General features: G+C 44.6%; 1 protein-coding gene across 1 annotated transcript in view; it reads right to left on the bottom strand.

Moving 5' to 3' along the window:
- The window catches only part of LOC133402557 (anoctamin-1-like), a 96,017-nt gene that overhangs the window by 23,001 nt on the left and 51,825 nt on the right, over positions 1-21,191 (bottom strand). The window contains exons 12-18 of the mRNA XM_061676464.1: positions 19,917-19,999; positions 13,873-13,884; positions 6,373-6,447; positions 1,728-1,796; positions 860-1,061; positions 249-360; positions 29-86 (exon numbers count right to left, since the gene is read on the bottom strand). Of these exons, the coding sequence (XP_061532448.1) occupies positions 29-86; positions 249-360; positions 860-1,061; positions 1,728-1,796; positions 6,373-6,447; positions 13,873-13,884; positions 19,917-19,999 (611 nt within the window). The remainder of the gene's footprint in view (positions 1-28; positions 87-248; positions 361-859; positions 1,062-1,727; positions 1,797-6,372; positions 6,448-13,872; positions 13,885-19,916; positions 20,000-21,191) is intronic.

The following is a 21,191-nucleotide window of genomic DNA, read 5'->3' as shown; positions in this document are numbered from 1 at the left end:
GTTGTTGTTACAGAATTGTAAGCCTTACCTCTTCCATTCTGTAGGATTCAAACACATACAAATAGTTGCCTGGTCGACCTACCAGTCTGAAAAGTAAAGACAATGAAAGGATTGGAGTACTATGTTTAATTATAAAGCATTCATTTACTGTATCATCCACTAAGTTTTTGAAATTCAATATTTAGCCCTGATAAGATAAATAAATGAGCATATATGAAATAAAGCAAAAATAGCACTGAATTCCTAACCTTCCCCTGAAGAACGCGATGTAGATGATTGGTGTGAAAGCATTGACAAACTTCAGAATGAAGGTCTTAAAGATGAGTCTCTCCTCAAAATTCTTGTCAGTTTTTGGCACCTCTAAAATAGAAAACACACTTTGGTTTACATCACTCAATTTGCGTCAGTGGTAACGTCTAGGTTTCTCCCATTGACAATATAATCTGTATAGGCTACCAGGCTGCCAATGATATAACATGCAGTAACGTCAACTGTTGTGAAGTTTCACTTCTCCTAACATACAGCTGTGATTAAGTCGAAAGCAAAGGAGATTACTTAATGTATTCTACTGCAAACAAAACCCATAGCCGATGATTTACAGCAAATACAAATTACAATTTTAAAATTAAAATGAAAAATTCTGATTGTACAGCCTAATATCCTGGAGGTGAAATACAATAGGCTTGCTTGATTCATGATTGTTATTGCCTGGGACAACCTGTTTAGTTATGTACAGTACATATTACATATATGAGGATTACTGTAAAATACACACTAATAAAAAAGAGATCACTCCAGGTAGGGAAAAAGACACTTATGTTACACCCTTTAAACTGTTCAGGTATCTCATTACACTTACCTAAAACAGTGAGCCATCGTGCTACTGCTCCATACACCTCATCCAGTATAAGGATGACCACAAGGTTGATAATGGCTGCTGTTGTTTTGACAGTAAGTTGTACATGGTTTCGTGTGATTGGATTGGAGCTCATATGAAGAGCAGCTTTTGTCGAGATCCGGTATAGGATCACTCCAAAGACGATGGCAAACGTCACACCAATCTGACAACACAAAAGTGCACTTCAACAAATATAATGTTGCGATACCAAATTGTGTGTGTATATATATATATATATATATATATATATATATAAACCCCAATGAACTCCAATGAAGTTGGGATGTGTGTAAAATGTAAATAAAGGCAGAATACATTGATTTGCAAATACTTATAATTTAATTTAATCAAATACACTAATAAGACAATATATTTAATGTTCAAAGTGATAAACGTTTTTGTAAATATTCACTCATTTTGAATTTGATGCCTGCATATGACGTCCATAATTTCCAAAAACAACTTGAAATGTGGACTCGTTAGACCACAACAGGTCACGGCATTCAATGTTGGTTTTTGGCCTTGCCGCTTACGTGCAGCGATGTCTCCATACTCTCTGAAACCTTCGAGTATTGTGTTTTTTATTTTATTTTTGTAACATTCCTCAACTTCCCAAGTCTTTTGTTGCCACTGTACCAGCTTTTAGAGAGGCATCAAATGCAAAAACACAACAACATTCATCCGTTTGAACATTAAATATCTGTGTATTCAATTGAATATAGGTTGAAAATAATTTGAAAATTATTGTTTTTGTTTTGTTCGTCGCATCTTCATTGGAACTGGGGTTAGTATTATATTAAAACCATTAACACATGTAGTAAAATCTTACCATTAACAACATTGTGACAAAATTTGTCATGTAGGCAGGGAGGCGATCTTGACATGTCAGCTTATCTATCTGAGAAATACAAAAACTATTGAAAGTATAGATTTTTAACAAGTGCCCTGACATTGATGGTGAGCTGTAGAACACAAAGCACATACAGTTATGGCAACTTCAAGTAAAATACACTGTATTTAGCATGAGATGCTATTAAAAGAATGTTGACCTAATATTCATTTAAATGAGTACAAAAAAATATTTAAACTTGGCAGTTTTACAATGTGATTTTCCATTATATTAAAAAAAACTGTTCACTTTTGGGCTTCATATTTACATGCTTTCCAACTACAGTGTGTTCCAAATTATTATGTTATTAAGATTTAAGTTAAACAAACATAGGTTAATTGAAGACTCTAAATAGCCTGTAGGTGTAAATGTGAGTGCGGATGGTTGTTTGTTTTGTGTGTGCCCTGCGATTGGCTGGCAACCAGTTCAGGGTGTACCCCGCCTCCTGCCCGAAGATAGCTGGGATAGGCTCCAGCACTCCCGCGACCCTAGTGAGGATAAGTGGCTCAGAAAATGGATGGATAAGTTAAACAAACATCTGAGTGTTAGAAGTTTTTGGGGGGGTTGCATATGTTGTTTCTCCTTTCGATTTTATATTACTAATATAAATCTCGGCCAGATTTGATGATTACTTTCCCAGGTGAGCCTAATTAAAGGAAAATTACTGAAGGGGGTTGTTCCACAATATCACGCAAGTCACAGTTTTTATGCCTCATGGGGAAAAGGAAGAATGTTTATGCTGATAAAACAAATAATAATAATCACAAAATAATCCAATGCCTTGCGAAAGTAATGAGAGCAATGGAGATTGGTCTTTTGCAGGACAACACAGAACCCCACCCTGCACAGTAAACAGTACTATTAACGCTTTAGCTGCAATGGGTTTTTTGGAAGGAAAACTCATTGTGTGGCCACCATCATCCCCTGACCTCAACCCTGCAGAACATCCTTTAAAGCAGTGCTTCTCAATTGTTTTCTGTTATGACCCCCCCAGGAAGAAGAAAAACATTTGCAACCCCCACCCCCACCCGCAGCCCCCGCGAGTACACCTCTATATAACATTGTATATAAAAGATAATATCATCTAATCCTTATAATCATTGAATAAAGTACAAGAGAAAGAGATATAGACTGCCATCTACTGCAGTGGATGTGCAATTACACTTTATTCTAGTACGTAAATCATGTTTTTCAGGGTCTCACCCTTCCCACCTGGCATCGCAACGCGACCCCCACTATTTGAGAAGCACTGCTTTAAAGGAAGAACTGTGAGTATCTACCTTCAAACAGCAACTCTGAGACTCTGGGATGCAATCGTTGCATCCACAAATGAGATTCAGGTAAAATATATTCATTTAGGGTATGTAACTTCATCGCTAAATTTGGGTTTTAGTTGAAATTGTTAAGTTGAAATATTTTTTTAATATATCTATATAACATTTGTGCATAATAATTTGGACCAATGTATTTTGAGTGGTAAAAAATAGATACTGCTGTCATAGTGTACTTCTGATTTTACTCAACAAAATCCCCATTATTACATAAACTCATAATTGTTGATGATCAAAAACTGTCATTCACTGTAAATCACATTCACTGTTTAGAAAATGGGGGAAAAAACAGCATATGCCCAATAATTGGGCCTGGTGACATCAAAAACCTTAATAACTCCATGTGCAAAAAGTATTGTGTTTTACCTGGCCACAAATTAAAGACTGTTAATAAAATAATAATCTAGTGTAACAGATGAAGAGTCAAAATTGGCACTCCTAAATCAGTCATGCCATTGAAGGAAAGTAATATAAATAAAGCCGTCACCTTATCGTGGTGGAGGGGTTGGTGTGTCCCAATGATCCGAGGAGCTCAGTTGTCTGGGGCTTTATGCCCCTGGCAGGGTCACCCATGACAAACAGGTCCAAGGTGAGGGACCAGACAAAGCATGGCTCAAAGACCCCTTATGATGACGACAAACTATGGACTCAGTTTTCCCTTGCCCGGACGTGGGCCACCGGGGCCCCCCCTCTGGAGCCAGGCCTGGAGGTGGGGCTTGAAGGCGAGCACCTGGTGGCTGGGCCTGTGCCCATGGGGCCCGGCCGGGCACAGCCCGAAAGGGTAATGTGGGTCCCCCCTCCCATGGGCTCACCACCTCTGAGAGGGGCCATAGGGGTTGGGTGCAGTGCGAGCTGGGCGGTGGCCGAAGGCAGGGATCTTGGCGATCTGATCCCCGGCTGGCTCTAGGGATGTGGAATGTCACCTCTCTGGCAAGGAAGGAGCCTGAGCTGGTGTGTGAGGTCGAGAAATACCGACTAGATATAGTCAGACTCATCTCCACGCACAGCTTGGGCTCTGGTACCATTCCTCTTGAGAGGGGTTGGACTCTCTTCCATTCTACTCTGGAGTTGTCCATGATGAGAGGCACCGAGCAGGTGTCGGTATACTTATTGCCCCCCGACTCGGCGCCTGTACGTTGGGGTTCACCCCGGTGGACGAGAGGGTAGCCTCCCGCTGCCTTTGGGTGGGTGGGGGGATGGGTCTTGACTGTTGTTTGTGCCTATGCACCAAACAACAGTTCAGAGTACCCACCCTTTTTTGAGTCCTTGGAGAGGGGGTGCTGGAGAGCGCACCCGCTAGTGACTCCATTGTACTGCTGGGGGACTTCAATACTCACATGCCGTCAAGCTGAAGAAGGAATCCTATCGGGCATTTTTGGCCTGTGGGACTCCTGAGGCAGCTGATGGGTACCGGCTGGCCAAGCGGAATGCAGCATTGGTGGTCGCTGAAGCAAAAACTCTGGTATGGGAGGAGTTCGGTGAGGCTATGGAGAAAGACTTCCGGACGGCTTCGAGGAAATTTTGGTCCACCATCCAGCGTCTCAGGAGGGGAATGACTCTAAATTGACTGACAGTGCACCATCAACACTGTGTATAGTGGGGATGGGGCGCTGCTGACCTCGACTCTGGACGTTGAGAGTCAGTGGGGAGACTCAATTCCACCGACACGCCTTCCCATTAGGAAGCAGAATCTGGGTTCTCTGAGACGGGCTCTCCTATCTCTGGGGTTGAGGTCACCAAGGTGGTTAAAAAGCTCCTCGGTGGCAAGGCCTCTGGGGTGGATGAGATTCGCCCGGAGTTCCTAAAGGCTCTGGATGTTGTGGGGCTGTCCTGGTTGACACGCCTCTGCAACCTCGCGTGGACATCGGGGACAGTGCCTCTGGATTGGCAGACTGGGATGGTGGTCCCCCTTTTTAAGAAGGGGGACCGGAGGGTGTGTTCTAACTACAGGGGGATCACACTCCTCAGCCTCCCTGGTAAGGTCTATTCAGGGGTGCGGGAGAGGAGGGTCCGTCGAGAAGTCGAAGATCAGATTCAGGAGGAGCAGTGTGGTTTTCGTCCAGTGGACCAGCTCTACACCCTCGGCAGAGTCCTCGAGGGTGCATGGGAGTTCGCCCAACCAGTCTACATGTTTTTTGTGGACTTGGAGAAGGTGTTCGACCGTGTCCCTCAGGGAGTCCTGTGGGAGGTGCTTCGGGAGTATGGGGTACCGAACCCCCTGATACGGGGCGTTCAGTCCCTGTACGACCGGTGTCAGAGCTTGGTCAACATTGCCGGCAGTAAGTCGGACTCGTTTCCGGTGAGGGTTGGACTCCGCCAAGGGTGCCCTTTGTCACTGATTCTGTTCATAACTTTTATGGACAGAATTTCAAGCCGCAGCCAAGGCGTAGAGGGCGTCCGGTTTGGTGGCCTAAGAATCGCATCTCTGCTTTTTGCAGATGAACAAGAACAAGATCCCGGATATAAGCGGACAAAATGAGTTTCCTCCGCAGTGTGTCCGGGCTCTCCCTTAGAGATAGGGTGAGAAGCTCGGTCATCTGGGAGGATCTCAGAGTAGAGGAGCCATCTGCTCCTCCACATAAAGTGGAGCCAGATGTCGGGCCACTGTATTTCAAAGTATAAGTGATCTCAATGGAAATTTCTGATTTAAAAGCTGACCAAATGAAAGGTACCACTGATATCAACTAATTTCTGGTTGTTTAATGTTATACCTGATACTATGAAACATACATTGGGTGACAAATACATCCATCCATCCATTTTCTGAGCCGCTTGTCCTCACTAGGGTCGCGGGCGTGCTGGAGCTTATCCCAGCTAACATCGGGCAGGAGGCGGGGTACACCCCGAACTGGTTGCCAGCCAATCGCAGGGCACATATCAATAAACAACCATTCACACTCACATTCACACCTACGGGCAATTTAGAGTCGTCAATTAACCTACCATGCATGTTTTTGGGATGTGGGAGGAAACCGGAGTGCCGGGAGAAAACCCACGCTGGCACTGGGAGAACGCCACACAGGCGGAGCCGGGGATTGAACCCCGTTCCTCAGAACTGTGAGGCAGACACTCTAACCAGTCGTCCACTGTGCCGCCTTGACAAATACATTTAAAAAAAATAATAATCTGAATATGATATTGATTGCAGATGCTTACCTGTGGAACTTACCTGGGCCATTAAATGGAAAACACATACAAATATGTAACCTTTTAAAAGGTTATTCCAAGACTCAAAAATGTCCAACGAAGCATACCTTGTACTTTGTTTTGTGATCTCTGCTTAGAGACTTCTGCATGACTTGGAATTCATATTCTGCCCTGGGGTGGTCCTGTGGTGGTGATGGACAGAAAAATAACTAATGTGAAAAGGGCTAGAGGCGAAGAAAATATGAATGAATAAAAAGATGGACATGGACCCTTTGGAAAAAAAGTTTGATCGTATTTACGATGTCATTAAAAAAAAAACTGTATCAGATATCGTAGCTATGCTGTCAAATTAAAACGGCAACTTTTTTCATTGTGTAATACATTTTGATTTCTGTAAAATAATTTGAGAAGGCCTTGAAAGCATTTAATCATTATTTATGTGAACTAATACATTGTGTTAGTGAGAATAACACAGATGATGTTAAACATAGTTAGTACGCAGTTGCAATTAGTAAGAGGTTAGCAGTGCAAACATTTGTGGAAATTATGCTAAGGCTTCACTCGTCCTATACAGTAATTTGAATAAATCTGATGAACACACTATACGGTATATCTCTAGGATGACTTCCTAGGTTTAATAAGGCGCACTAGTATCCATCCATCCATCCATCCATCCATCCATCCATCCATCCATCCATTTACTACCGCTTAGCCGAGGTCGGGTCGCGGGGGTAGTAGCTTTAGCAGGCACCCCCAGACTTCCCTCTCCCCATCCACTTCCGCCAGCTCTTCCGAGGGGATTCCGAGGCGTTCCCAGGCCAGCCAAGAGACGTAGACTCTCCAGGGTGTCCTGGGTCGTCCCCGGTGGGACGTGCCCGGAACACCTCACGAGGGAGGTGTCCGGGAGACATCCTAAACAGATGCCCCAACCACCTCATCTGACTCCTCTCGATGTGGAGGAGCAGCGGCTCTACTCTGAGATCATCCCGGATGACCGAGCTTCTCACCCTATCTCTAAGGGAGAGCCCGGACACCCTGCGGAGGAAACTAATTTTGGTCGCTTGTATCCGGGATCTTGTTCTTTCGGTCACGACCCACAGCTCATGACCATAGGTGAGTGTAGGAACATAGCTAGACAGGTAAATAGAGAGCTTCGCCTTTCGGCTTTGCTCCTTCTTTACCACAACGGACCGATACAAAGTCTGCATCACTGCAGACGCTGCACCGATCCGCCTGTCGATCTCCCGTTCCATTCTTCCCTCACTCGTGAACAAGACCCCAAGATACTTGAACTCCTCCACTTGGGGCAGGATCTCATCCCCGACCCGGAGAGGGCACTCCACCCTTTTCCGACTGAGGACCATGGTCTCAGATTTGGAGGTGCTGATTCTCATCCCAGCCGCTTCACACTCTGCTGCGAACCGCTTCGGTGAGAATTTGAGATCACGGCTTGATGAAGCGAACAGAACCACATCATCTGCAAAAAGCAGAGATGCAATTCTGAGGCCACAGAACCGGACCCCCTCTACGCTTTGGCTGCGCCTAGAAATTCTGTCCATAAAAGTTATGAACAGAATCGGTGACAAAGGGCAGCCTGTCTCATTAGTCCAACAGTCCAAAATAGCACTCGTATCAGTATTCAAATCAACCCTCCCCATTGAAATGAATTGAAAGTCATTAACCCGTTCCAAACCCCCACCAAGAAAAACAACCACATTTTTTATGTTTCTTATAAAGAAATATAGTAATGTATTGTATATAAATATAAAAACATAATACAAGCGAATGTAAAAAAAAAGAAGCTAGTTTTGTGAAGTATAATTAAGCCGAAAGTGACACACTCATCCACACTAACATACTAGAGTACATTAATGTGCTGTGTCTTAAATTTCATGGCCAAGACAGTGGTGTAGCTCCCCTGTAGCTCTCTTTCTCTCTCCTTACTCAGCAACTCCGGCAGCAGGGACTCGGAGTGCTTGGCTAAGCAGTGAGAGCTCAGCGTATGCAATGCTCATTTTCAGGGCTTCTTCACAATCCCTTGCGATCTTCTTTTTCTTGGGAGCCATACTGTGGGCTAATTTACAGGAGAAAAACAATGATATCCGAAAAAACGTGACATGCGGAGTGAATGATGCAGTGTAAGACAAAGCAAAACTGAGTATTACCGATAATTTTGGAAGGATGTCAGGAAACTTAATTCATAAACCTAAACAAAGTTTGTCTGAAAAAAATTTTTTGTAACTGATTTGTTAGTGAACCGAAGTTCCAGTAAGAGCTTCCACCTAAATTGCTCAATTTTTTTCCCACTTCACTGGCACAGTGAAGAGTTGGCCTGCAGTACACTCGTAATGCAAGCCATTGCTCACAAGTCAAGGCAAAATAAAATCAACCGAGCGACAGCTCGTACCTTGAAAAACTCTTACGGTAAGTTGTAGCGCTCCCAGGTCTAAGTACCACTGTACCGTAATTTCTCTGTATAATACACATTCCCTACGACTTGATTCTTCCAACGCTATTGGAGCACTGGTGTAAAAAAAAAAAACAAGCACTGCATACACAATGCCTCTTCCCTTAGTCAGCCATCACAACATCCTGACTCCTCTGTACCTCATTGCTGGACAGTGCACCCAGTTGCAGGATACCCTATAAGACGATACTATTTTCAACAATCCTATTAAAATGTTATACAAAGTACTTATCGTATTATTAAGCAATGATTTCAGTCAATCACCATCTTTGTACTTTGCTAATAACATGTGAACATGTGTATAAATGCTGAGGAGGCGACACAAATGTTTGCAGCGCATGCACATAGACCAGAATATTCCTTTGACAAACCAAATAAAATCAGAATCATCTTTATTTGCCAAGTATGTCCAAAACACACAAGGAATTTGTCTCCGGTAGTTGGAGCCGCTCTAGTACAACAGACAGTCAATTTACAGAACACTTTGGAGACATAAAGACATTGACAAAAAACAATTGTGCGAAAAGATGCAGAGTCCTCTAGCACTTAGAGCAGTTCGAATGACTAATATTGCAATAGTCCGGTGCAATGACCATTGTGCAAAGGGCGCTGAGACTTCAAGGAGTGTATGCGGTTTAAAGTGACGAGTAGTGCGATCATCTGGGACAATGTTGGTTGTGCAAATGTTACAGATACTCCTCAATCAGTGTGCAAATGGAGCAGATGCTACTCTGGCATGAGTGGCCAGTATCGGTAGCGCCTACCTGAGGGAAGGAGCTGGAAGAGCTGGTAACCGGGGTGCGGAGGATCCGAGAGGATTTTGCACGTCCTTGTCTTAGTTCTGGCAGCGTGCAAGTCCTCAATGGTGGGTAGGGGGGTACCGACAATCCTTTCAGCAGTTTTGATTGTCCGTTGCAGTCGGAGTTTGTCCTTTTTTGTAGCAGCACCAAACCAGACTGAGATGGAAGAACACAGGACTGATTCGATGACCGCTGTGTAGAACTGTCTCAGCAGCTCCGGTGGCAGGGTGTGCTTTCTCAGAAGCCGCAGGAAGTACATCCTCTGCTGGGCCTTTTTGAGGACGGAGTTGATGTTGGTCGCGCACTTCAGGTCCTGAGAGATTGTAATTTCCAGGAACTTGAAGGTCTCGACAGTTGACACAAGGCAGCTGGACAACGTGAGGGGCAGCTGTGGCGAAGGATGCCTCCTGAAGTCCACGATCATCTCTACAGTCTTGAGCATGTTCAGCTCCAGGTTGTGTCGGCCGCACCACAGCTCCAGCCACTCCGCTTCCTGTCGATATGCAGACTCGTCACTGTCCTTGATGAGGCCGATGACAGTGGTGTCATCTGCAAACTTCAGGAGTTTGACAGTCGGGTTCGCTGAGGTGCAGTCGTTCGTGTAGAGAGAGAAGAGCAGCGGAGAGAGGACACAACCTTGGGGCGCCCCAGTGCTGATGCTGCATGTGGATGAGGTGGCCTCCCCCAGCCTGACCTGCTGTGTCCTGCCCGTCAGAAAGCTGTAAATCCACTGGCAGATGGCAGGTGAGACGCTGAGCTGGAGAAGCTTGGTTGAAAGGAGTTCAGGGATGATGGTGTTGAACGCTGAGCTGAAGTCCACGAACAGGATCCTCGCATAGGTCCCTGCACTGTCGAGGTGTTCTCGGATGAAGTGCAGTCCCATGTTGACTGCATCATCCGCAGACCTGTTCGCTTGGTAGGCAAACTGCAGGGGGTCCAGCAGGGGACCTGTGACACTCTTGAGGTGGTCCAGCACGAGACGTTCAAAGGACTTCATGACATCAGATGTCAAAGCGACAGGCCTGTAGTCATTCAGACCCGAGATTGCAGGTTTCTTGGGGACTGGAATGATGGCGGAGCGTTTAAAACAGGATGGAACTTTGCACATTTCCAAAGATCTATTGAAGATCTGAGTGAAGACTGGAGCGAACTGGTCCGCGCAGACTTTGAGGCAGGATGGGGACACATGGTCCGGGCCTGCCGCTTTGTTAATCTTCTGTTGTTTGAAGATGCGTCTCACATCATGTTCATGGATGGTTAACGCAGAAGTCAGAGGTGTGGTTGTGGTCGCAGGTGTGGCCGGGTGGGTGTGTGGTGTGAAACTGTCCTTTTCAAATCTGCAGTAGAAGGTATTCAAGTCGTTGGCTAGTGTGCTTGGGGTGATCGTCACTTGTAATTAGTCAGCGATTGGAAAGCATGCCAGACTGATTTAAAGTCGTTTGTGCTAAACTGTTTTTCCAACTTTGCTGCACAGATCCTCTTTGCAATGTTCATTTCTTTAGTCAGCTGGTTTCTAGCTCGATTATACAGGGCCCTGTCCCCGCTCTGATATGCGTCCTCCTTAGCTTGGCGAAGCTGCTTAAGTTTAGCAGTGAACCACGGCTTGTTGTTGTTGAATGTGCGAAATGATTTTGTTGGTACACAAACCTCTTCACAGAAACTGATATAGGATGTGACAGTGTCCGTGTATTCATCCAGGCTGCCAGCTGAATTTTCAAAGACACTCCAGTCTGTGCAGTCTAAACAGCTATGAAGTTCCATCTTGGCTTCATTGGTCCACTTTTTGACTGTTTTCACTGTAGGCTTCGCACATTTAAGTTCTTGCTTGTACGTCGGTATTAAGTGAATTAATCAGTGATCAGACGAGCCCAGGGCTGCACGAGGTATAGCACGGTATGCGTTTTTTACCGTAGTGTAGCAGTGGTCTAAAGTATTATTTTCCCTGGTAGGACAGTCGATGTGCTGCTTGTATTTAGGGAGTTCGTGGTTGAGTTTAGCTTTGTTAAAGTCCCCGAGAATAATGAGGGGTGAGTCCGGGTGTTTTTTTTAAATTTCGTTGACTTGTTCGGCGAGCGTTAGCAATGCGGCGTTTGTGTTAGCTTGAGGCGTAATATAGACTCCAGCCAGTATGAACGATGCAAACTCACGTGGCGAGTAGAATGGTTTACAGTTCAAAAACAGCGACTCAAAATGCGGGCTGCAGTGTGTGCTGAGCACCGTGACGAATTTTTCGTTGATATGGAGGCATATCCCGCCGCCCTTTGTTTTCCCCGAAGATTCCATGTCGCGGTCCGCTCGATGAATGTTGAAGCCGGGAAGCATGACGGCGCCATCGGGTACAGCGTCGCAAAGCCAGGTCTGCGTGAAGCACATGGCCGCGGAACGACCGAAGTCTTTACTGGTCTTTAACAGAAGATGAAGCTCGTCCATTTTGTTGGGTAGGGAGCGTACATTCGCGAGGTGGATCGACGGGAACGCCAATCTGTGTCCTCTCTTGCGGAGTTTCACCTGAATGCCGGCTCGCTTCCCTCTGTGGCGTCGCTTCCGTCTCCATGCGCCGAAAACCGCGGACGCCGCTCCGGTGAGTAACTCGGGGAAAGAACTGAGCGGATATTCGAAAGTTGGTGACAGAAAGTCCGGAGTAGCCTCCTTGATGGTTAGCAGGTCTCCCCTTGTGTAAGTGAGTCGTGTAAGGTCTCCAAAGACGGACGAAAAACACAAAAACAAAGACAATACTGGAGTGCGCGTTACCGAGGCGACCACACTGGTCGGCGCCATCTTGGATCAGTTCATGTTTTGAGCATGCAGTTCATGTTTTGCATAGGTCTGCATGCATAGCAGCAGACCGATGGGGGTGTGTATTTTACGCGAGGGCGTATTACACTCGAGAAATTACAGTATATAATATATAATAGATTTTTATTTATTATTTTTATACATTCTGCTTTTTTCAGTATTGGGTCACAGGGGCAGTAGCCTAAGCAGAGAAGCCCAGATTTTCGTCTGCCCAGCCACTTCCTCCAGGTCTACCAGAGAAATCTTAAAGCATCCCAGGCCAGCCAGAAGACATTGTCGCTCCAGAGCATCTTGGGTCTTCCCTAAGGTCTCCTTCCAATGGGATGTGCCAGGAAGACCTCCTTGCCTTGCATCCTCACGAGCTACCCCAGCCAGAGCTGAAGTGGCAGGACCCTGACAACCTGCGGAAACTCATTTCAGCTGCTTGTATCTGTAATTGTGGCCTTTCAGTCATGGGCCACACCATAGGTGAGGGTGGGAATGTAACTGACCTATAAATCAGATTTGTCTTTCAGCTGGCCTCCTTCTTCACCATGAGATCATTGCACAATCTGCATAACTACAGATGCTGCCCTGATCTCCCTTTGGCCATGGGGCAGTTGTGGCTAAGTCTTTAGTATCCCACAGGACCTACGTTTGGGGCAGAATCCCATCAACAACCCAAAGACGGCCATCCACCCTTTGCAGACTGAGGACTAACACTTGGTGCTGCTGATTCTCTCTCTCTCTCAAACCCTTGCTGGAGATTACAGCTTTATGAAGATAACAAAATCACATCATCTGCAAAAAGCAGATGTCACTAAAGCGGATGTTCTCAACTCCCAGCCAGCACCTGTAAAATTCTGATTCTAAATGAAATTCTAAATGAACAGAATCAGTGACAAAGAGCAGCCGTGGTGGTGTCCTACCCTCGCTGGAAACAAACTTGACTTACTCTCAGCAATGTGGACCAAACTCTGACACCAGTTGTGCAGGCACCAAACGGCCCATCTCAGGGGGTCTGGTATCCCACACTCCTCAGGCAACACCCCCCAGAGGTACAGGGTCAAACGCATTTTCCAAGTCCACAAAAGACATGGACCCGAGGGTATAAAGCTGGTCCACTGCCAGCGTGAATATCAGACTGCTCCTCCTGAATCCAAGGTTCGACTTACCAATGGACCCTCCTCACCAGAATTTATTTTACCAGGGAGGCTGTGACCCAGGGTGTCCTGGTGCCAAATGCACGTATGGACACCCTTATAGTTGAACATGGTGTTTGTTATGGACAATTCGTGACAAGCACAGAAGTCCAATAACAAAGCACCACTCAGGTTCAGGTAGGAGAGCCGCTTCATCCAAATCACACCCTTCCTGGTCTCACTGTCATTGCCTAAGTTAAAGTCCCACAGAAGATCAAAGTAAGTAGTAAGTTATTTTATTGTGTGTTTTACAGCCTATTTTATTAATAGATTTACTATAGTCCTTAGCATGAGAAAGGAATTTAGGAGTAGCAGAGACAGAATAATAATAAATGTTAAAAAAAATAAATAGTTCATCCAAACCTTGAGTGCTTCCTGTGAAAAATAAACCAAGAGACACAGAGGAGGGGGTGGAGGGGAGAGATCTATTGTTAGTGAAGGCAATAACCTTAACAGTGGTAACATGAAAAGTAATGAATATACTACACAAATAAATAATAGAAATTATTAATTGGCGCTATATGATGTCATGCAAGTACGTAAGTGGCTCATTCAAACACTGATGACAAAACAGCAGAGGAGGTTCAGTCTCTTGCTCAGGGACAGTTGAGGGCTGTGGCGGTATAGAGAAAAACCTGCAACCTTTACATGTATGTCAGACATGTATGTACTGTACTAAAGTGGGCAACTGATTAGGACATATGCCTCAAAGTTCTGAGGACCCGGGTTAAAATCCGGCCTCGCCTGCATGGAGTTGGCATGTTCTCCCGGTGCCTGTGTGGGTTTTCTCCGGGTACTCGGGTTTCCTCCTACATTCCAAAACATGCCTGGTGGGTTAATTGAAGACTCTAAATTGCCCATAGGTGTGAATGTGAGTGTGAATGGTTGTTTATATGTGCCCTGTGATTGCCTGGCGACCAGTTTGGGATGTACCCCATCTCTCGTCCAGAGTCAGCTGGGATGGGCTCCAGCATGCTGCGACCCTAGTGAGGATAAACGGAACGGAAGATGAATGAATGAATGGTTTCATTCATCCATCTTTTATACCTCAATGGTGACGCGTATGGAGGACTAAGAGTGCCAAAATTAAATAAATAAATGCCTAATTAAAATAAATAATTAAATGTGTCATGAAGTATTTACTTAATTCAATATCCATTTATTTATTTCAATACTTAGTTTTAGGGTTTTCAATATAAATTTATTTCAGGATTTGAGTAATTATTTCAATATTGAATTATTCATTTATTTATTTAATTTTGTCACTCATGTACCCTCTGTGTCAAGAAATAATTGTATCTGTCATTCTCTCCCATTAAACTCTGTGAGCGGGTTATTGCCTGCTCCAATCAAATTCTTGTTCCTGCATGAGCTCTTCTGTGAGTTAATCACAGACATTTTAGGATTTTATGGATTTAATGATGAATACACACTGGAGCCCAGTATGTTTCATGCACTTTCGGATTGTACAGGTAATCTTCTAAACTCCAGACCACTCAGCAATATCACGGAAATGTTTATTTCCATAATTCCATCCAAAAAATGTAACTTTCATAGATTAGAGATTCAGACTCCGCAATTGTTTCAATTGTGGAGTCTGTATTTATTTGATTATTTTTACATAATTTGGGTTTCCAGCACATGAAACTCACGAAATTAGGAATTCAAAAAATTTGAATACTGTGAAGAAATCGGCCCAAATTTTGAAGGCCATAAATGTTTCAAACTGAGTGTCACACACTATTCACTACTAAACTCAAAGCACCTGCACAGGTTTCCCCAGGTTTCATTAAATTCCTTCAGTTTGGTTCAATTGTCTCAGTTGGGTTCAATATGGGGAAGGCTGCTGACTTGACAAATGGCCAGAAGACCATCATTGTTACCCTCCATAGGATGGGTAAGCCACAAAAATTCATAGCTGAGGAGGCTGGCTGTTCACAGAGTGCTGTGTCCAAGCATATCAACAAAATGTGGCAGGAGAAGATGCACCAGCAAAGAGATGACCGTGGGCTTCAGCAGATTATCAAACAGAGAAGATTCAAGAATCTAGCCAGAAAGATCCAGAAAGAGTGAAATAAGGCGGGAGTTACATCTTAAAAAAACACCACATTCAGACGCATCTGGGAAATGGGCTACAACTCTCGGCTTCCTCGGGTCAAGCCACTTCTGACCCTGAGCCATCGAAGGAAGCCTCTCAACTTGACCCAGGAGAAGTACTGGACTGTTGGCTAGTGGTCCATGGTCTCTTTTCCGATGAAAGTATAGTGTGCATTTCATTCAGGAATTGAGGTCCAAGGGTTTGGAGGACGACTGGTGAAGAACAGAACCCAAGCTGCTTGAGCTCCAGTGTGAAATATCCACAGTCAGTCTTGATTTGGGGTGCAATGTCCAGTGCAGGTGTTGGTAAACTCTGCTTTATTAAATCCAAGGTCACCACAACAGACTACCCGAATGTTTTAGAGGACTTCATGATTCCTTCTGCTGAGGATCTGTGTGGAGATTCAGATTTCATCTTCCAGCAGGACCGGGCCCCTGCCCATACTGCCAGAAGCACCAAAACCTGGTTTGATGCCCATGCCATCACAGTGCTTGACTGGCCAGCCAACTCGCCGGATTTAAACCCCATTGAGAATCTACGGAGTATTATTAAGAGGAACATGAGGAGCACCAGACCCAAAAACAAAGAAGAACTGACAGCATCAAGGAAATCTGGGCTTCCATCACTCCCAGGCAATGCCACAGGCTAATTGCTTCAATGCCATGGCGCATCGAGGCAGTGACAAAGGGATTCCCAACCAAGTATTGAAGATTAGTTTTGAAAGTACCATATTTTGATTTTAATGTGACCCTAATTTATTTTTGTTTTCTACAAAAACTGAGAAGTAAATGGTGATTTCTTCATCTTCTTCTATTTTTTAATGCCTGATTTTGTGGGTTTTATGAGCTGGAAGCCCAAATTATGAAACAATAAACAAATAAATTATTTAAATTGTTTTATTTATTTTTTTACTTTTTTACTTTTTTGTCCTGTTCGGCTGTTAGGTCAAGCAGAATGGAAGATCTGTATCCCTTTCATGATAGATCACTTTTACTGTGTCACAGTGGAGTTTTTAAACTTCCGCTGTGGTTTCTTAGTATTATAATTGAAGTTTATTGAGAATCAGAGTCGAACAGAACAAAGTTTCTAGAGGGACGAGAGAAATGAAGACAAAGCACGAATTGTCAACAGGATGAGAAAAGTAAGTCATGAAATGAAACATTAAATATGAGTGTTGCATGGGGCTGTAGTGCTACACCCTTTGAGCGAAGGACAGGACAAGGTAGAACAGGACAAGGACAGGAGAAGAAGCATGCAGGACAAGGGTCGTGAACCCGGCTGTACAACTGAAGTGTGGTGGGATTGACTATGTAAATTATAAAAGTCTATAGGACGAGAGTGTGAGTGAGGGGATACATAAGCAATTTGAATATTTGCGAGTTAGTTGTCGCAGTAAGTGCATAAGTGAGTGGCCAAATACCCAGTGAAAGAGTCCCAGGGAAGTGTGCCTGCAGACACATGCAAGTGAATTGACACTGCTTTACATGCACTAAAACTGACAGAAGTGTCCTGTAATGGCTGTGCCCGCACCGCGGAGGCTGAGGAACCCACCCAAACAATCGAGGGGCGGGATCGGGCCAATGGGCACACCGAGGGACCCAGGGTTGTCTGCCAGCCTAATGCCAGCCCCCAGCCAACCCACAGGAATTGCCATCAGGACCAACTGCTTTTCCATTTTTCATTCTCTTTCGTGCCTTTCTAACTTACCCCTTACTAATCATTGCTACTTCCTGCTCCACCACAATTGACTCTTCTACTCAACTTACTCTCTGATTTTCCTCATTCATCAACTCCTCAAAGTATTCTTTCCATCTATCCAGCACACTGCTTGCACCAGTCAACACATTTTCATCTCTATCCTTGATCACCCTAACCTGCTGCACATCCTTCCCATCTCTATTCCTCTGTCTGGCCAACCTGTAAAGATCATTTTCTCCTTCCTCAGTGTCCAACCTGGCATACATGTCATCATATGCCTATTGTTTGGCATTTGCTACCTCTACCTTCACCCTAAGTCACATCTCCATGTATTCCTTTCTCCTCCCCTCAGTCCTTTCAGTGTCCCCCTTCTTCTTAGCTAACCTCTTTCCATGTATGATTTTTCTGTACTTTGTCTCCTTCGACATTTTACTCCCAGAAGATGCACCAAGTACTTTACTGCCTTTTTCTCTGATCACCTTGGCAGTAAAGGTCCAGTCTTCTGGAAGCTCCTCCTGTCTACCAAGAGCCTGTCTCACCTCTTCCCGAAAAGCCGACCAACACTCTCCCTTTCTCAGCTTCCACCACACGGTTCACTGCTCTGCTTTTGTCTTCTTAATCTTCCTCCCCACCACCAGGGACATTTTACACACCACCATCCTATGCTGTCTAGCCACTCTCCCCTACCAGGACCTTACAGTCAGTAATCCTCCTTCAGATTACATCGTCTGCACAAGATGTAATCCACCTGTGTGCTTCTACGTCCGGTCTTGTAGGTCACCCTATGTTCCTGCCTCTTCTGGAAAAAGTGTTCACTACAGCCATTACCATCCTTTCTTCAAAGTCTCCCACCACCTGTCCCTCAAGGTTCCTTACCTGGATGCCAAATTTACTCATCCCTTCTTCATCACCCCTGTTTCCTTCACCAACATGTCCATTAAAATCTGCACCAATCACGACTCTCTCTCTGGGATACTCAGAACTACTTCGTCCAGCTCCTTCCAGAATTTCTCTTTCACCTCTAGGTCACATCCTACCTGTGGGGCATAGCCACTAATCACATTATAGATAACACCCTCATTTTCAGGACCAGCTTACAGTTTGCACTAGAAAGTGTTTCCACAGATGCATTATTTGCCTTAGAGGATATTGATGGAAAAGTACAGATAAGGTCAGAAGGAGCTACACTGTGTCTTTGTGGATCTCGAGAAAGCCTATGACAGAGTACCCAGAGAGGAACTGTGGTACTGCATGTGGAGGTCTGGAGTGGCAGAGAAGTATGTTAGAATAATACAGGACATGTATGAGGGCAGCGGAACAGTGGTGAGGTGTGCTGTAGGTGTGACGGGCGAGTTTAAGGTGGAGGTGGGACTGCATCAGGGATCAGCCCTAAGCCCCTTCCTGTTTGCAGTGGTGATTGATAGGGTGACAGATGAGGTTAGACTGGAGTCCCCGTGGACCATGATGTTTGCAGATGACATTGTGATCCTGCAGTGAAAGCAGGGAGCAGGTGGAGCAACAGTTAGAAAGGTGGAGGCATTCACTGGAAAGGAGAGGAATGAAGATTAGCTGAAGTAAGACAGAACATATGTGCATGAATGAGAGGGGTGGTGGGGGAAGAGTGAGGCTACAGGGAGAAGAGATATAGACATTAGAGACAGTGGCACTGAAGAGACAACAGGAAGCAAAGATGGAGGTGACGGAAATGAAGATGTAGAGATTTTCTCTCGGAGTGACAAGGTTGGATAAAATTAGAAATGAGTCATCAGAAGAACAGCCAAGGTTAGATGTTTTGGAGACAAAGTTAGAGAGAGCCGACTTGGGTGGTTTGGACACGTCCAGAGGAGTGATAGTCAGTATATTGGTAGCAGGATGATGAGGATGGAGCTGACAGGCATGAGCGCTAGAGGAAGACCAAAGAGAAGGTTGATAGATGTCGTGAGGGAAGACAGGAGTGCAGTTGGTGTTTGAGAGGAGGATGTAGGAGATAGGCTTACATGGAAAAGGATGGCACGCTGTGGTGACCCCTAATGGGACAAGCCCAAAGGAAAAGAACATCCACCCATCCATCCATTTTCTTTACCGCTTATCCTCACTAGGGTCGCAGGCTGCTGGAGCCTATCCCAGCTATCTTCGGGCGTGAGGCGGTGTACACCCTGAACCGGTCGCCAGCCAATCGCAGGGCACATAGAAACAAACAACGATTCACACTCACATTCACACCTACGGGCAATTTAGAGTCCTCAATCAACCTACCATGCATGTTTTTGGGATGTGGGAGGAAACCGGAGTGCCTGGAGAAAACCCACCCAAGCAGGGGAAGAACATGCAAACTCCACACAGGTGGGGGTGGGATTTGAACCCCAGTCCCCAGCACTGTGAGGCAAATGTGCTAACCAGTCGTACCCCGTGCCAGCGGAAAAGAAGATATATATATATAAAAAAAAAATATATATATATATATATATATATATATATATATATATATATATATATATAAAACACACTCACCCTTAGGTCTTTAATACTGACTGTGACTTAGGAAAACTCAGGATATCATGACTTGATTGGATTGGCCATACAAATTATCTGACATTTACGGAAGCCTTACCTCCTCATCTTCAAACCCGGTTAGGTCCCACTCGTAATTAAGTCTCATTTGTCTCCTCTTCCAATGCTCCATGAACATGGCAGCTTTTGTTTAAAGACAGAGTAGAGGACATTGAAGAGATCATCAAAAAAGAAAGTCTGATGATGGTTATTTTTTGTCATGAGAAATGCACCTGTCTTGTTTGAACCGAAACGATTCCAGTGTCCTGGTTAATTAAATAATTTGAATCATATTCTCAATACACGTATTATTTGTATAAAACTCGATGAAAGGGATGTTTGCAGTTTTTCTTTCTCTCTCAATAAACCACCACATGCAAGGGAAAAAGCCTATCAGACAGAGAAGGTGTGACCGACGAGGTGTCAGTCATTTGCTGTGCACCATCGGGCACAGCGTCAGCTTTGCGCTGACCTTACTGTTTTAGAATAGCCAAATCTGGAAAATAAAAAAATGCCCATTGCGTGATAAGAACTGGGCAAGACTAGCAAACAGAAGCGGAGTGAAGAGACCTCAGGCAGCTTCGAGGTTTCAAAATATTTCTGCTCGGTAGGTTTGTTTATCACCTCTTGTGATTTTTAATTAATTGTATGTTCCAAAAAATGCAAACTTCAAACCAATACAACTTGTGTTAATGTAACATTTTATGATTAAGTCCGCTGGTCTTGCATGCCAAGATAAAGTTCAAAGAACCATTTGCTCATCAACCTCAAATATTCTAAATGTATGACTTGATGTCTGTGGCATTGTGTCAGCTTTACAGGTCCAGCTGTGAGACTTTGAGAACTGTTCATCTTGATTTGAGGCCAAACAGTACGAAATGTTGTTTTGAACAATAAGCAGTTGATTTGCCAAGACTAAAGTTTCGACCATTATTCTATATGCTTGATCTACGAGTAAGAGTACAAAGTTGGGAGTGTTTTAGATTAATATATGATTAATTAGTAAGCAACTACTGGCATTCCATACTGGTCATGCACGCAGTTGAGAGCAAGAGTGGGGCCCGCCACAAGATCAATCGGCAGGAAAGTTATGAGTGCATCCCAACAGGACAACAACTTTCTTTTTCGTTTTCCGCCTGTTATTGTTTTATTTTTGTGCATCCTTTTTCTTCAACTAAACCTGCCTCATTTTCTCCCGAGACAACTGAGAAAGACCACTCCACGACCAACCTATACATATACATGGTCGTGAGTACAGCACTGAAGATTATTGGCTTTTAATGTGTACATTTTCGGAAAAGTGACGAAAAAAACCTTCGATCAATCTCTTTCATCG

This window comes from Phycodurus eques, chromosome 5 (genome assembly GCF_024500275.1).
Source record: "Phycodurus eques isolate BA_2022a chromosome 5, UOR_Pequ_1.1, whole genome shotgun sequence".
NCBI lineage: Eukaryota > Metazoa > Chordata > Actinopteri > Syngnathiformes > Syngnathidae > Phycodurus > Phycodurus eques.
Note: the sequence above shows the minus strand (reverse complement) of the source record. Positions and strands in the feature narration are given on the sequence as shown.